General features: G+C 51.1%; 1 protein-coding gene across 1 annotated transcript in view; it reads left to right on the top strand.

Moving 5' to 3' along the window:
• Positions 1 to 17,455, top strand: part of LOC122367673 — a 103,245-nt gene that overhangs the window by 43,759 nt on the left and 42,031 nt on the right. Inside the window, exon 3 of the mRNA XM_043341004.1 lies at positions 12 to 169. Coding sequence (XP_043196939.1) covers positions 12 to 169 — 158 coding nt within the window. The remainder of the gene's footprint in view (positions 1 to 11; positions 170 to 17,455) is intronic.

The raw sequence follows: 17,455 nt of genomic DNA, 5'->3' as shown, positions 1-17,455 counted from the left end.
TTGTCGCATAGGGGAGCGGATAGCGGTCTACATGGCCTTCTGCGACGGCTTGTTCAACATCTCTCACTCGCTGGACCACCTGCACTACGTCATTCAGCGGGACCACGTCACGCCGGCCGGACTGTGCGTGTTCTACGCCATGTTTCTGCTCGAATTTATGACGTCACAGGTGAGCCGATACCACACTGCATGACTCGGAGACATTGAGTGCCAAGTGCCTGTGCCTGTGTAGTGATCATGCCTGTGTAGTGTCCATGCGCAATGCGCATGAACATGGTGGTAAGACATCATGTACACATTTTCAATCGTTTTTCTTGAATTTCTTTATGAAGATTTGCGGCTAAATATGTTTAAATAGGTTGTAAATAATTTTTCGAATGAGGAAATAATGTATTTGAAGAAGGGTTGTAACCCAGATTAGTTTTATGGTGCTATTTCTAGTCACCATATCAGGGAAAATGACTCCTCGAAGCTGCAATCAGTGATTGATCAAACATCCAAGTCGGTTTAGGGCTCACTAGATTTGGTGGAACCACAATCCAAACATTACGAACTAAACTCGTTCGGAATTATGGTAACTCGATTTATCGGCGCACCATTCACTGGATGTGTTTATCTTGTAAACTCTGATTGATGAGCGTTGTTGGTGAGGGCTGCACGATAATTTTACCCGGTCGATACGAAAATGTGCGTTCATCCTCCATGCCTTGTTTCAACCTTCTTCATTGGGTCATTTTACTTGCTTCTTTCGAATACAGTACAATACAATACACCAGTGCAGCGCCCCCATTGTATGCAATAAGGAAATTGTTAATTGAATGCATTTAGTGAATGCGTGTCATAGCTTGCTCTGATACAAAACTTGAGTTTATAAAAATGCATGCAATACGATCACCACAATTCTTCTGAGCAAACATATAATAGGCTTGTACTCATAAGAACCAGGAGGTAGAGGCTTCTTCCAACTTCCAATGCCAATTACTTTTTTCGGAATGAGTCTCACCCAGTACATTGTTCGGCGTGGCGGGCGATCGGTCCGTTCTTCATCCATTTATGTCGACCAATAATGAGATGCACAAAGCTTCGGCCCTGTATATTGTGGCCATGTCGTATGCCCTGAAAGGCCCATCGGTGCGGCACCACCAGCGCCCACCTCGGCCGGCTGACGGAGTTTTCCCATTATCACCCACCCGGAGACCTGTTATTGCCGGCCTGTCAGGTATCGAATGGGCTGTCAGTGCCGGCGGACGGACGGATGGCCGGCCATTGTCCGAATGTGTATCGAGCTGGACAGGATGCGATACAGACCTGGCACAGCCGCGGCAGAAATGGAGGGAAACGTGTGCCTCCCCATCAACAACGCGGGCCTGCTTTGGACAGGAACGCGGGCGAACGGCTTTCGTTAATTGAATTGTTTTTAGCATCGGAGCTTTTATGTACAAGCCCACTGCCGCATCAGAAAAGAATTAATTAGTGAATGAATCAGGACAAATATGCATAACAGTATCGGTCATTCGGACATCTCCCATTGTTTATTTGATTACGATGTTACGATATGCCTACGTTATTGAGCTGGGACTGTGATATGCCTTCATTGGACTGTGACTGTGACATATCCCTTTGGACTTTGGATGTGATATATTCCCGGGCGGCGGTAACTGACGCCGTGTGACGATGTCCCGATGACGCCGGGAATAATTGGTCGGGATGGCGAGCGCCGGAGATTGCTGTCTGATGTAGGGTATCCGTCAGCTGCGGTCAATGGGCGCAGAGCCGGCGGTGACTGCCGATCGGCACTGGGGGACGGCAGAGCTGACGACGGGCGCCGGACGACTGGTGACTGCTAGTGGGCGCCGGGGGACGACCCAGGCTGCCACTGGGCGCCGGAGGACGACCCAGGCTGCCACTGGGCGCCGGAGGACGACCCAGGCTGCCACTGGACGCCGGGGGACGACAGGACTGACAGAGGCGCAGAGAGCCGGCCGGTGGCGGTGACTGCCAATGGGCGCTGCAGAACGGCGGAGCTGCTGTTGGGCGCCGGAGGACGGCAGGACTGCCGATGGGCGCCGGACGACCGTGCTGTCGAGATGCAGGTCCAGAGAGCCGCCAATAAACTGCTCTATCTCAAGTCAAAGCATTAGCCAAGCTATTTATTTATTTATTTATTTATTTATTTATTTATTTATTTATTTATTATTATCAATGTTTCCAAGGAGCATCGTAACAAAGAGTTATGGTCCATGGACTCGTGTGTCTGGACCATTTTGCCGGTGACGTACACCCGTCTGACATGATGCACCCGTCGCGCTGACTCAGAACAGCGGCTTCCGTCACGAACCTCGTGACTGGGTGACGCCCTCCGCGGCACTGTCACAGTCCTGTAACGGACGTGACGGCTCGCCTGTCACCGGTGATGGCCCACCTGTCACCGGACACATGCCACATCTGGGTGCTCTGCTGACACCCGGCCACGCCTGTCGGAGTCTTCAGTCGCCAGGTGCTCGGTGTCGGACCCAAGCCGCGGTCCCCGGCAGTCGGCACACCACACCCCGGCCGCGGCCCCGGCGCACCACTCTGGCCGCGGCCCCCGGTGCACCACCCCGGCCGGGGACACTCAGCGGGGAGAGAGCACGCGGTGCTTCACGAGCGCGGGCCTAACAGCCTCTCAGCAGGGCAGCTCTCCCTCCGTGGCATAAACAGCAGTGAATGCAATAACAAAGTCAGACCCTCCCTCCCATACGGCCCTCGCCGTGATCGCACTGAACCCCCGCCCGCCTCCCCGAGAAATGCCTCTGGGTCCCCCTGGGTCCCCGTCGAATTCCTACTGGATCATGTAGGGCAGCCTCCTTCTAAACCTTTACTGAATCTCTAAGCTCTAAAGACTTTTCTGAGATGAAGCAGTGCCGCAGGCTACCACCATACCAACGTCTGATTATCACGTTGTGCATTTATGTACATATGTACATATGTATGTACCTACGTCTGTAACACGCTGACAACGTCTGTGTCAGACGCAAGGTACGCTGCTGCCATTACGCCTCCCGATGGCTTAGAAAGCATGGTAGATGGGCTCATAGTTTCCAGACCTCTGACAATGCCGTCGTCCAGAGATCCTCGCCATCGCGAATAATATATCTGGATGGGCGCTAGCCATTTGGTTCGGGCTGTCGGCCAGATGAAACGACCGGGCGTTTATGGAGCGGACCGCGCTGTGCTGAGTCGTTGGCCAGCTCGGAGGTCCCCGACATCGGAACCAGAGTACCTACTTCTTAGGCCACGAAATGACCTCGCTGTCAAATATAGGATATATTTCTGAAAAAAGGGATAAGAAACTGCTCTTTGGTCTTGGAACAATTTGGTATGGACCGCCTTGCCGGTGCACGCCAGGGTGTCACTTTCACTTTATGTTTTCATCGTCTTACACGCCTTCAACAAAGCACTTGCATTTGCCCCATCGACATCTTATCCGTTCCATAGAAATAGCGCCCTTCTCGATTCATCAAATTAACGAATAGTTATCGATAATGCATGCACCTGGCATATTAATGGAAATGTTAACTTGTTAAATATGTATGAATTCAAGCACTGTAAAGCATTTCCAGCAGACTGTTCGGTCTCCAGTAGGTAAAGCACTGCCCGCAGTCTGCACTTCCCATGGCTAAAACTCATCCCTGCAAGTGCAAAATGTCTTCGATGAATTTTAATCGTACAGACCTAAAGCCCACCACAGGGGAAAATCGATTTCCCATTACCCAGCCGAGATTACAGTGGCTGGGTAAGTCCCTGCCGCGCCGAATGGTTTATCGCCAAGTCGTATAAATGGCCCCGCAGTCAACGAGACTCAGCTCATTTTGGCTGCTGGTATCGCAACGATCCGTGAAAACTGAACTGTGCAGACCTTTTTTATTATTTTTATTCATGATTTTATGCATATAGTTAACTACATACAATGGCTATCGTCTACCGGCTATGCCTTCCTGTTTCTGGTACAATATGAGGGCCGCACTCTTTGCAACGTGGAATATTGTGTCCTAACTAGGTCCTGGACGATGCTTTGAAGTATGAAAGGCATTGCAAGCCCCTCAATGTCGCCGGTTCTTAGTTATACCAAAATTGGAAGAATATGATGCTGAAAATAAAATAAAAACGAGAAACACTAAAACCATTAAGCATTCACCTTGACTTAGTGCTAAACGGTTGACCTATTTGTTAACCCGCGCCCTGGTGGGGTCTGTTTATAACGCGACCTGGTGGGGGGGGGGAGGGGCTATTTTTTGCCCCCCCCCCCCCCCCTCGTATCTCCGAAACTACTGGACGGATCCGCAAAATTCAAACGGCGTTCGAAAGGCCTGTCAAATTTGTCGAGGGAAACCAAATTTCATTGACCTCCGGGTCACTGATGACGTCACAGGTCAGGTCAAAGATGAAATGTTTCACCGTTCACGGGTCATCTAGGGAATGCGCTATAACACCGAAGAAAACGCATTTTGTCGAGAATCAGCGATAGGGCGTCAGTTGCCTAGTACATATATTGCTATAAGAGGTCACTGACATTACCAGGTCACAGGTCAGGTCACCAAGGGTCACAGGTCAGGTCACATGAACCTAACTTTAGGTACTAAGGTTGTGCGATGCATGTTTTATGGCCAATTTTTCATTTCCAACTCAATGGTGTTGGTTATAAGACTATCAGGTACGGCTTAGGCCACTTTCTGGTGGAGGTCAGGTCAAGGTCAGGTCAAAAAAGGTCAAATTTCAAAGTTGATATTTTTGCATAAAATGGGTATTGATTCGATGCAGCTCGTCACGGGGAGTCTAATGGTGGTCTTTGTTTTGCGCTACGAGGTCTAGAATTGCAAAAAATTGAGTTTGAAAATTTGACGTCATCAATTTTGAACAGTTTTTTCGCTGTAACTTGGCCAAAAAAGAGGTATCGATCTCAAATTTGGTATGTAGATAGAAGGCGGTAAGGACTATCACATATATTCCGGTTTTTTCGAAATTCAAAAAACTTTTTGGATTTTTCGGCTATTATAATCAAAAAATCTATTTTTTGATTTTTTGGGCTCAAAATCCAAAAATTTCAAAAATCCGAGATAGCAGTTTTGTAGCCCTGTCGATTCTACAGCTTTTATGTCTTTATCGTTTTTCTGTATTTGCAAAGCTATAGGCCTGACAGCTCTTCCCGCGAAACCCTTTTTTGGGTCGAAAACGGCAGAACATGACGTCACTCTGACGTCATTTCCGGCCAACCTATCATAGTCTTTGGATAAATTTTTGGTCACAATGTGTAAAATTGATGTCCGGGAGGGTACTGAAAGTTTGGTGACGATCGGCGCAGCGGTTCTGGAGATATATCGAAAAGTCTGGAGGGGGGGGGGCAAAAAATAGCCCCCCCCCCACCAGGGCGCGGGTTAAGCATGAGAGAGCAGTGCGCCATTGGTGCCGGTTGTAGGTAATCGTGTATAATTATGTACTCGTGAACATAATGTTCACGCCACCCGCCGATCTATGTATGTAGATGAAAATGTCCCGAAACCATGGCCGACGAGGTGCATGGTGTAGTTACTGCAGCTGCCACCTTACGTGCCCAGCTGAAGTACGATCGCTGCCATTCCTGATTCTCAGAAAAGTCGATTTCGCCAACTGCCGCCTCGCCTCCGCTGAATAACCTCAAAGAATTGCTCACGTGCGTAGAGTCCCTAGAGAGCCCTTTGGGTCGGCCGGCAGAGTCCACGGGATCGCCGTTTGCAGCGCGTGTGAAATTGGAAGCTGTTGCCAGCCCGGTTGCATGCCTCGTGGTAGTAGGCATCCAGCAGTGCTAGCAGTGGCCATGTGGCCTCGGCAGACCAAGACACATGCCACTATGGCTGGGCAATGGACATTGCATGATGTGAAGACATTGAAATGGCTGCACGATCGGATTGTGCTTTGTTCGCTGTCTGACCATAATGGCTGTGCAGTATAGAGGGTCGCTTGTTTTGTACGCTGTCGATGATTTGGGTCGTTCAGATGCGCTGGTCCAATAAGTACATACATATTACATATATACCTAGTGCTCATCATATTCTGGCGCCGCCTACCAGGCAGCAGATATTACGTTTGGGCTGCATCCATGGCCGAGGCCCGATGTCATCGGAGCTGATTGAAGAACTCCAGTGCTGTATTTACCGACCACAACTAGCCATTTCCCTTCAGTGAGGTCATGGAACCGCTGCCACGCAGCTGCCATGGTGGCCTGTATCCCTGCATGCATTGGCTCACAGTTGATGGAATTACCAGCCGCGCTAACGCTGCGCTCTTAATTTCTCCCAATAGATATGATTTGTGTCGGGTGCCGCACGGTTATTGACATTAGCATGGCTGAGCGATGAGCTGTTTTCAATATCGTCCGTCATATCTCGTCGGAAGCCAATCGAGCTGTGACTGGGCCTCGGCGCTAACGGCTCAGCCCGGGAGCAGCCAACTTATAATGGCGTGCTGCGACCGGCGCGCGGCAGAATAGCCGACTTTTCCGTCGACCGGGTCTGAATTACCGCTGACGCCCGACGGTCTCTGGTAAGGTCGAGGCCGCCACGCCAGCGCTGTGTTGCACCAGCGAGAACGCCAGACTGGTTAATGGATATTGAAGTGCCGAGATGATGCACTGGGATTTGTTGTACTAAACTGCAGCTAAACTTCCCGAATTCTAACAATCTTACGCTTTGCAATGTCACTGGAATTTATTACGGCTTAAAACATCACAATAATTTTAAATATCCTAACATGAGTTTCGCTGACCATACACATTGTCGTTGACCAATCACGTAGCAAAATGCAATTGGGAATGGAATCGGTTTGCTTTGAAGAATTATTTCAGTGTTAGTTCTCTCGCCCTTTAAATAAATCTGATACTACCGCAGTATATTACCTATGGATCAGTGGTCGGGTTTGGCTGCCAGCTCACTGGGTATCGGCTCCCCGGGAGGGCCGGCTGTCTCAAACAGCAGGCTCTGGAGGCGACAGCCCGGCTAATCTGGCCAGCTCAGAGAGCGGCCGCCCCTCCGAGTGGTGAAACAGATCGGTCTGAGCCTCCCCTGTGGCACTGGGCCCCGCTTCCGATCAGGAAATAATGGTCATGGGCTCCAGCGTGGCGTGAAATACACGTCACCGCAAGCCCCCATTAATGTAGCAGTTTTTGTAGTGCGATACACCATAAACATGGATGCAAGGTACTCAAGGAACTAGAATTGCATTTTGAAGACATCCTTGCTTACTTTTTCCTAGATAAATGTACTAAGTATATCACTATTCAGAATAGTTTCACCATAATATGGAAAGCAAGGCAGTTGGTATCGTTACAAATACAAAGTGTTCTGTGGCTTTCATGCGATGAGGCTGGCGACTTCTATTAGATTTATTGGACCAGCATGTCCAGATAAATACGTTTTAAAGTTCGAATCGTTTCAACTCCGGAAATGTGCTCTCAGGCGATTTCCAGTTGCAACAACAGTGGTAAACTTCTAGGATGTGGACAAATGTGTCCACTTTTTCGTATTCTCTTGCGCGGAGGGAACTCATTGAGGTGGAAACTAGGGTCGGAGACGGCCTATATCTCGGAGGCCAGCGACCACTTCGAGCCGTGCTCCTGGTGGAACGGCCGCCGCTAGGGCCCGGGTAGTGGATCATATCGCGGGGATAGAGGCACGGTAGCCGTCAGGGCGGTGGTTTGCGGCGACGGCCCGCAGCTGGCTGAACTAATACTGCTTTGGCTCTGGTCTGGCTCATGAGCTCTGTAGTCTGAATTGAACAATTATTAAAACAAATAATTCAAATGCGCTTAATTCGCTTGCATATACATATTGCGATTTAGCACAACCACACCTTAAAAATATGCCCGACTCGCATCGCGCTGTTCCGTTCTAATTAATATCATCGCACCTCCGCTTTCATCAGCTATGCTAGTCGTCGGCTTAAAGGCGAGCAGGCAGACGGAGATGGCATATTCATGGCTGGTGTAGCGATTTCAGATTCAATTCAGATTAGGCCGGCTCAGGCACATGACCGGACTGATTCTATTGCCGTGGGTATGCGGTCCTAACTCACGGCCGGGTGCTATGCAGCGCGCGCGGACGGCCACTCGCCAGTCGGGTCAGACGGACCGAGATCGGCCGGGAGTGGCGGCAGCTGCCGGTTACAATCTTATAAAGTGGCCATCAGTTCACATTACTGTATGGCCGCTCTAAAACTGTGCTCCTTGCCAACAGCTGAAACAGGAAACCGCCAGCCGAAAACCGCAGTAAACAATGCAAATAGTTATGCTTTAAAGAGGTTATAATTGATGTCATTGACATTGTGTCAGGGCTCCTTTGGGAACTATAATTCCACGCTGGGCTTTGGGCTATGCATTAGTCTATCTCAAGTAATCTAGTGATCAAACCGATGGTCAGCTTAGGGTATAGCATTACTCAAAATTCCGATGACACAGCAGACCAAACGTCTTGGCCAGCCTGACTTTGTTCGGTGACCACAAGGACAGCTTTTATAGCTACATATGTGTATTTTATGCTGCATCCTTGGCCGCTGGGTACCTGGAACTGGGTGCCCGCTGCAGGCAGTGCTGACAGATCAAACTCCATCCGAAGCCTTGAAACGCCTGCTCTTAGTTTGTCGACCGTCTCCTCCCTCAGCATTTTCCTGCTTTTAGCGGTTGACGTTCCCATTGCTCACGTTTCCCTGTTTTGCCGAGCACAGCGGGCTGCGCGTCGTTTGCGGATCTGTCGTGTGGTTATGGCTCTGTGTTGAACCTCCTCAGCAGTGAACGATCAGCAGAAACCGAGAATCCCGAAACCGGATAGTCGGTAGAACGAAACGAGCTCCCATTTACGAAACGTGTCGTGGACCTCAGATATACCGACCGATCATGCAAATTGCGAGCAAGCTATCTTTTAAATATAGCCAGTAGTATCCATCTTTTTAATGATAAATTACTGGTAAGTACATTCTGAGAGAAATTTACCTAAATTCTGGGAAGATACCATGACATCTGTAAGTTTAGAGCTAACTTATCAAAGATCAGTTGGAGACTCCTGTGGGATCAATCTGCCAACCGGCAACCACCGACCTGTCATTTATGCAATAAATCAGCTTTGTTTGCTATAACATGGAAATGAAAGCAGTGAAGAGAAAAATGAAAAAAAAAACAACAATAAACCTGACCCCAAATGACCTTGACTTGGAGTTCTTTTCTGCAGCTGAGGATTGGTTTGCAATCTGTGTCAGCAGTTTTTATTCGGGCCGACTGCCGTCAGCTAACGGGGACGGCGGCCGGACGGCGGCGTCTGCCCACTGATGCATTATCGATGGCCATCACGACTATCGGTCCATCCAACCTGTCCCGCCTCGCCCGCCTTGCCCGCCGGGTGCCTCCCCTCCTCTCCCCTCCCCCGCCGCTCTCCCGGCGGGGGCAGTGCCCCAGGCAAGCCCGGTCGGCCGCTGCCTCCCGTTATTGGTCCAAGTCTCAGTCCGGCGTGCGCTCGCCGAGGGGAAAGGGCTGTAATCTGCCAAGGTAATGGAATTCGCCCTGCGATACCATTGATTCTCCTATGCGGGGAAGGGCCTGGGGCCGCGTTGATTGATGGTGTTTCGCGCCATTAGCCGTGCTGGGCCGCGGCTGAGGTATGGTGCAGGTCCTGAGTGGGCGCGCTAAATGAATTATCGTATGCACCATTGATGCTCTGACACCACACAGAGGACCTGCCTGCGACCTCGGAGTGCAGCTTTTAGTGGCTATTAGTGTTCTTTATTGATGAGACACTCTTAAAAAAAATATGCTCAATACCCAGCAAGTCGACGGTCTTGGTAAGGTTTCCTCCTAGTCAGAACAGATATCTACCTACAAATGCTTGCTTTGACTATATTTTTGTAGACTTCTGTTTGCTTTTTATATTGAAAAGGAAAGGAAAGAAGACTTGTGCTGTTGTTTAGCTTTTATTCCTTAGCAAGAAACTGACGTAAGCTTAACATTATGCTCTGTACCTAAGGCCTATGTGCTTAAAGAAGGCTGAAACATACTTTTTCCGCATTCAGGAAATCGCATGCGAGAGCTCATTCAAATACAATATAATTATGCTCACATCAATCGCATGCGGGAGGTGCGTGCGATTGGTGGGAGCGTGCTTTTCATGTATATGAAAAGGTTCTCACATACGATTTCATGACTGCGGAAAGAGTCTGTTTTAGGCTTAAGATGTATTTTTGCACTCGCATAATTTTCCATCATGATTTAGTCAGAAGATTTCATAACGCCCATCATTTATGAAGCAGACGTAGGGGAGAGTGGGGCACATTCGTGCATGGGGCACATTCGTTTTCAGCAGTTTATGGGAACACGAGTGACTGCACGAGCTCAAGGTAAATTATGGAAATATGTCTATCATTGCCGCCCTTCGTTCACCGTAGAAGACAACACTGTACCTGCTGTCATGCTTGATAAAAACGCAAATTTGTAATATTCGTGAGCTTTCCAAACTTTTCTCATATCATCCATTTTCGTGATCCTGACTCGGAAATGTGGTTCAGCTTTTCAAAATTGGGGGTGAAGAAGCCCACTCTATTCACGGAACTGCTGCAAACTTGTTTGTTGAAAAAGTGTCATTTTTTCAAAAAGAAATTTTGAAATATATTACTAATAACGTTGTGGGGCAGGTTCGTGTACGCACTGCCTGGGGGCAGATTCGTGCATTTTTTTTTTAGTTTTTGCGATTTATGACTTTATCTGTAGTAGGTTTCTCTAATGACGCTCGCCTGACTCAGTCTCGACTGCTTGCGACGTCGTGACGAGCAATTCACGCGAACTTGGCGAGGTCACGGAGGCCGGCAGTTGGCACATTCTTGTTGGCCAGCCCATTCTTTCTACATTTGTTGTGCAATGCATTCTTGTCGAAAGGAATCAAGTGAAATGACCCCCTGCCAATTTCCTTTGGTAAATTTCTGGTAATGCCCGGTAATTTCTCGAATTTTGCCGGGTGAACGGCAGTGCCCCATCTCTTGAACGAATGTGCCCCATAGGTGGGGCAGTTTCGTGCAAATGTTCAGAGTTAATAAAAGTCATTTTTTTCTAATGGAAGCAATAATTTTATAGGATAACTTTTAAAGAGGAAAACTATCTGCAATAGTTCCTTTCCATACTACAATCAACAATTTTGCCATTGCACTAACCAAAGAACAGATATATGGGTTTATCCATTTTTTGCACGAATGTGTCCCACTCTCCCCTAAACTTGGCTCAAGTTCATGTTAGCCGTTTTCACGACGGGCTATCCGGCGAATGCACCTAATTTGACCAAATCCGCACCTAATCTCTTTTACAGCAAATATCTTCATTTTATGAATTTATTTCAGTGTCTTAATCGATGATGCTCTCTGATAATATGACAAAGCAGGCATATAAGCTGTCACCGACGAAAGTGTTCGGGCCAACCCGCGCTACCGCTGTGCCGCCGTGATAGCCGGCCGGCCGCCGTGCCACCGCGGCGCCGCCGCCGCTCGCTGCAGCCGTTCCGCCGCCGCACCGCCGTCACCCCGTCCAGACTCAGGATGAGTTGTGAGGCATTGTGCAGGGCGGGGCCGCGAGCAGACGCGGCCGGCGGTCGGTACGCGTGCCACCGACGCTGCCGAGACGCAGCAGCGCCGCGGTCGCCACCGAGACCGAGATATAAATTAAAGACACGTCGTTTTAAGGCACGTAGGCCGCCAAGCTGGCGCCTTCAGCCACCTCCCCGCTGCAGTGCAAGTTCGCACTCGTTTTGCACACGTCTTAAGCATTGCGTATAAAATGTGGGTCACGTACGACCCCGGCAGAGTCTCACTTCGACCGTCGCGCTGTGCGCACGGACTGATCTGCCCCGCTCGACGCCTCGCCCGGCTGAGCGGGGACAGAGTACAGAAGCACGCGCGCAGACCGACTCTCCTGCGCGCAGCCGCGCCCGGCGGGGCAGTGTCAGTGCTTCAGATTGTACAGCGAATGTGAATGGTGCTCCGTGTCTGCGTGTTTCATCTACCGGTTTTCTTCACAACTGCTTCCGCTTCTTGCTTCGCGTATACTTCAATAAATCCTCTACGGGAAATCTTCACGTCTATCTACTACTGAAAATCGCCGAATATCAAAAACCCAGGAGCTCACATAGCAGGCGGGCGGGCTACGAATGTCGCACAAACTCACCGAATAAAATACAGTCCACATCCAACCAGAAAAGAACTCCGAACGACAGTTTGTCGGCGACATTTGCTGGTCCTCCGGGCCGGATCCTGAACTATGGCAAGTGGAGAAGCAAGCCCGTCTCTAGAGCGAATGGGTGAAAGTGACAAAGAAGAAACCGCTGACATGGAAGAAGTACCAGCTGAACCAGCCGCTGCAGGTCAAGGACAAGCTGCAGTGACAACAGTCCAAGAGGAACCACGAGAAGGCCAATGCTCCAACGGGGAGTGGCGGCACCTCAGACAGGTGAGAGGTCGTCATCGGGCGGCTCTCACAAGGATTTTCCGGCGCGCTGAAGCTCTCGTGACAGATAGAGCCTCACGCGTCCAGCTTGGAAATATCCGCAGAGAAATCGACAGCGCTTTCCAAGCGTTGATGGCCGTTCACGAATGTATCTCTGGATACACGCAGAGTGAGGAAGAAAAAGAAAATGAGGCTCAGTACTTAAACGAAGTTCGTACGGAGAAAGAGAGAATCGAGGAGAAAATCGAGACTTTCATGACAAGCACCACAGACGAACTACAGCTGACCTCTACGAGACAGACTGACTTCAGCGAGGATGGAGGAGGGCAACCTGAAGACGGCTTGGGACGCTCAGTGTCACGCATGACCCGTAGCGTCGCTCGCCGAGCAAGGTCACAGGTCAGTGGCAGCTCGGCGGCCTCTCATGCATCAGCTGAAGCCAGGATATCATCCAAACTGAAGGAGTTGCGCGTGCGCCAGCTGGAGCGAGAAAGGACACAACTGACACGAGAACAAGAACTGCGCGAACAAGAACAAAGGATAAGGCAACAAGAACAAGAACTGCGCGAACAAGAACAAAAGATAAGGCAACAAGAACAAGAACTGCAATACGAGAGAGACCTTCAGAAAGCCAGAGATGAAGCTGAAGCTGCCCGACTGGAGGCGGACCTGAGGGAAGAAATGGAAGACGAGCTCGATGCAGACAGGCGAGACGATTTTGTGGATGAAAATCTAGGAGAACCGATCACCGAGAAAAGCGTTTCTCAAAGGCCGAACTGCTCCAGATCACAACTTCGTTTCTCCGAGCCAGTCTCCATTACGCCCAGAGAACCTCTAGAACCTCTAACCGAAATCAGAGAAGAACCTCCGCAACTAGAACCTCCACGAATGGCGCCCAGTCCCGGTATGTCCACAAGCCAGACGTCATGGATAGATCAGCTGCGACCGATAGCTGCACCACGTCCGGCTCCTACGACATCCGCGTTCACTAAGAGCATCCCCCGTCTCCAGCTGCCGAACTTCTCAGGCAAGCCGTCTGAGTGGCCGCGCTGGATCGGACTGTTCCGAGCGCTCGTGCACGACCAGCCATCGCTCAGCGACGCGGAAAGAATGGCTCATCTGCAAGCGTCAGTGATGGGACAAGCGCAAGAAGCCATCGCTGGCATGTTATTTGACGGCAACCTCTACCAACAAGCCCTCAAAACTCTACAAGATCGTTTCGGCCGAAGCACGGATGTGATTAAGGTAAATCTCGAGAAAGTGTTCTCGGCTGAACCTCCTCAGAAGAACAGTGTTCGATCGTTGGAGTCCTTCCATTCCGCCCTGCACTGCGCGGTTACGCTCATGCAGGCCCAAGGATATGAGGCGGACCTGTACAGCACAGAGAATCTCCGAAGAACGGTGGTCAAACTCCCAGAATATCTACGGCGTGAATGGGGTAAACATGTGCTCGAACTCCACCCAAGACATCCATCACTCATCGACCTGGACGTTTGGCTGCTGAAGCAGGTCCAAATTGCATCGCTCTGCCAAACCGCTGAAACGCCGAGTGACAGGCGGGGGAGAACCAGAGACCAGACGACCAAGCGAGCAGCGCATGCTACCGCAACTTCGTCACCAGCCTCTCCATCAACGGCACAGAAACCAGGTGGGAATGCGTCATGTCCGAAGTGCGGTGGTGAGCACAGACTGCACCAGTGTCGTGAGTTCAAAAATCTGGACGTCGAAAGAAGAATCGACCTAATATTCGACAAGGGACTGTGCCTCTGGTGTCTGCAAAGGGGACATCTCGCCAGAGAATGTCACAACACCAAGCTCTGTGGTGTAAATGGGTGCCAGAGACGCCATAATCAGCTGATACATGGCAGCAACAAACGAACCACGCCCCTCACCGACCGCTCGGGAGCCGTAGCCAGTCGGCCTGCCAATGAAACAACTTCAGCGGCAGAAGGAGAAGAGGTACGTGTGGTGGCTGCATCTACCTCCATCGGAAAGACGGGCGGAACTCTTCTACAAATCGTTCCAGTTCGAATCCATGGAAAGAAGGCAGGAACTCACCGTGACACCTATGCTCTTCTCGATTCAGGGTCAGAATCTTCCTTCTGCAGTGAAGCTGTGCTGAACCAACTGGGAATCACAGGACAAGACGAACAGCTGTGTCTTCAAACAGTGGAAGGAACTGGAAAACCTCAAGCATCAACTAGAGTGAAGCTAGAGCTGAGCTCTGTGGTCCCTGGGGAAACTCGAAGAATCATCGTGCCTGAGGCGTGGTCTGTTCCATCTCTCGACATCTCCATGCCGAACGTCTGCAAGAAGCAGCGGGAGAAGTGGCGTCACATCAAGGACTTGGACATTCCTCAGTGCTCCCATGGACAGGTGGAACTGTTGCTCGGAGCTAACGTCAGCGAAGCAGTCATCCAGCAAGAGGTCCGGGTGGGTCAACCAGGCCAACCGATAGCTGTACGTACTGCCTTTGGCTGGACCCTGACTGGCGCTGTGTCCGACCTGCACCCTGGAAAACATGGACGAACTAGAAGAGCGATGTTCATCCAGAAGGGCTCCGCTGCTGACGAGGAACTGGAAAACATGCTGAAGGACTGGTGGACAACTGAATCCTTCGGAGCCAAGTATGAAAGGTCAGTGTCACAGTCGAAAGAAGACCGTCGAGCGCAAGAGCTTCTAGAGTCAACAACCACCAAGTTAACCGGCAACCGCTACGAGACTGGCCTCCTCTGGAAGACTGACGACGACACGCCGTTTCCAGACAGCAAGGTGATGGCTACAAAGAGACTACACGGCACCGAGAGGCGTCTGGTAAACGATCAAGAGAAAGCAGCAGCTTACCAGGCCACGATCGATGCATATGTAAAAAAGGGCCACGCCAGAAAGCTGTCCAGGGAGGAGGCACAGCTCCGGCTACCCAGACGCTGGTTCCTACCACACCATGCCGTGACTAATCCCAATAAGCCAGGCCGCTTCAGGATAGTCTTCGATGCGGCAGCCAGATCGTACGGAACATCGCTGAATGACAAGCTCCTGACCAGGTCCGTGTCATCGAGAAGGACCGACCTGCGCTCAGCTTCCTGTGGCGCGACCTGGATCAAACTAGAGAGCCAGACATATACGAAATGCAGGTGACCATCTTCGGCGCCAAATCGTCCCCAGCGTCTGCCAACTACGTCCTCCAAAGAACAGTCGCGGACCATGGAGAAGACTGCGGGCTGCCAAAGAAGGCCGTGGAAACTGTGAAGAACAGTTTCTACATGGACGACTTCTTACGATCAGAAGAACATGAAGATGATGCGTTGAAGACGACGAAGCAGGTGACAGAGACACTCTCCCGAGGCGGCTTCCATCTATCCAAGTGGGTAAGCAACTCGAGGCGCGTACTGGAGAGCATTCCCCGAGAGAAGCGCGCCCAGCCGGAACTAGACCTCACAGAAGCGGAGCTGCCCACACAAGGTGCCTTGGGAGTGGTCTGGGATGCTGAAAAGGACAGTCTGAGCTTCAGATTCCGAGACTCAAGCGTCCCGATGACAAAGCGGGGAGTCCTCCAAAGGACTGCGTCGATCTTCGATCCTCTGGGGATCGCCGCGCCCTTCGTCATCAGAGCCAAAATGTTCATGCAGCAGCTCTGGACCAAGCAACTGGACTGGGACGACGAGCTGGATCGTGAGGAGCAGAAAGAATGGGAAGAATGGCTCCAAGAACTGCCAGCACTGAGAAACATCAGTGTCCCACGCTGCCTCCGTCCAACATCAAGTGACACAATAGCGCGTGAGCTTCATGTCTTCTGCGACGCATCAGAAGGAGCGTTCGGAGCAGTCGCTTATCTCCGTACGACCTCACCAGACAGCACGCATCACTGCTCGTTCATCATGAGCAAGACACGGGTTGCACCGCTGAAGAGACTGTCGATCGTCAGACTGGAGCTGCAGGCAGCAGTGCTCGCAGTGCGCTTGGTGGACGCGCTCCAAAAGGAGATACCAGATCAAGTCAAGAAGGTCACCTACTGGAGCGACAGCCGGGTCGTCCTGCAATACATCAGCAACGAGAGCAGACGATTCCATACATTCGTCTCAAACAGAGTGGCAGAAATCCACGACCTGTCAGACAAAGGTCAGTGGCGTCACTGCCCAGGACGACTCAACCCAGCCGATCTGTGCTCCAGGGGTGAGACAGTGAAGGAGCTCGCCGACAACCCTCTCTGGCTATCCGGCCCAGACTTCCTCCGAGGCGACGAAGAAGGGTGGCCAGAGCAGCTTCACGTTCAGAAGCTGGCTGAAGAAGACGTAGAAGTGAAAGTTGGAGCCTTCGCCACAGTCACGGTGAGGGATCCAAAGGCAGCACTGCCGACACCGAGCAAATTCTCGTCTTGGACAAAATACAAGCGCACGGTGGCCTGGATCCTGCGCTTCCTCCGCAACTCGAAGCTGAAAGGCGAGCAGAAGCGACAGCGAAACCTAGGCCCACTGACCGTGTCAGAGCTCCATGACGCGGAGAAGACCATCCTCCAGATGGTGCAGGCGGAGGCCTACAGGACCGAGCTGCAGCAGTTACAGGCGGGTCAGCAGCTCAACAAGAAGAGCGGCATCGCCGACCTGTCACCAATCCTGGACGCTGATGGCATCTTACGAGTCGGGGGGCGACTAGGAAATGCCCCACTGGACGAAGACGCTCGCCATCCCATTCTACTCCCAGCAGGTTCTGATGTGGCGAGGATGGTCATCTACGAAACGCACCGTCAGCTCATGCACGCCGGCGCAGAACACACCCTGAACGAAGTTCGCCAGAAATTCTGGATTCCGAGGGGTCGTTCGCAGGTAAAACGAGTCCTTATCGACTGCGCCATCTGTCGCAAGAGAAGGGCGAGACCTCAGCCTCCAAGAATGGCCGATCTTCCCGCTGACCGGTTCAACACCTCCCACCCGTTCAGCTTCGTGGGGATCGACTATTTCGGACCGCTCACAGTCA

This window comes from Amphibalanus amphitrite, unplaced genomic scaffold (genome assembly GCF_019059575.1).
Source record: "Amphibalanus amphitrite isolate SeventyFive unplaced genomic scaffold, NRLGWU_Aamphi_draft 000887F_arrow, whole genome shotgun sequence".
In the NCBI taxonomy this organism is placed as follows: domain Eukaryota; kingdom Metazoa; phylum Arthropoda; class Thecostraca; order Balanomorpha; family Balanidae; genus Amphibalanus; species Amphibalanus amphitrite.
This window is presented reverse-complemented; position numbering and strand designations above follow the sequence as displayed.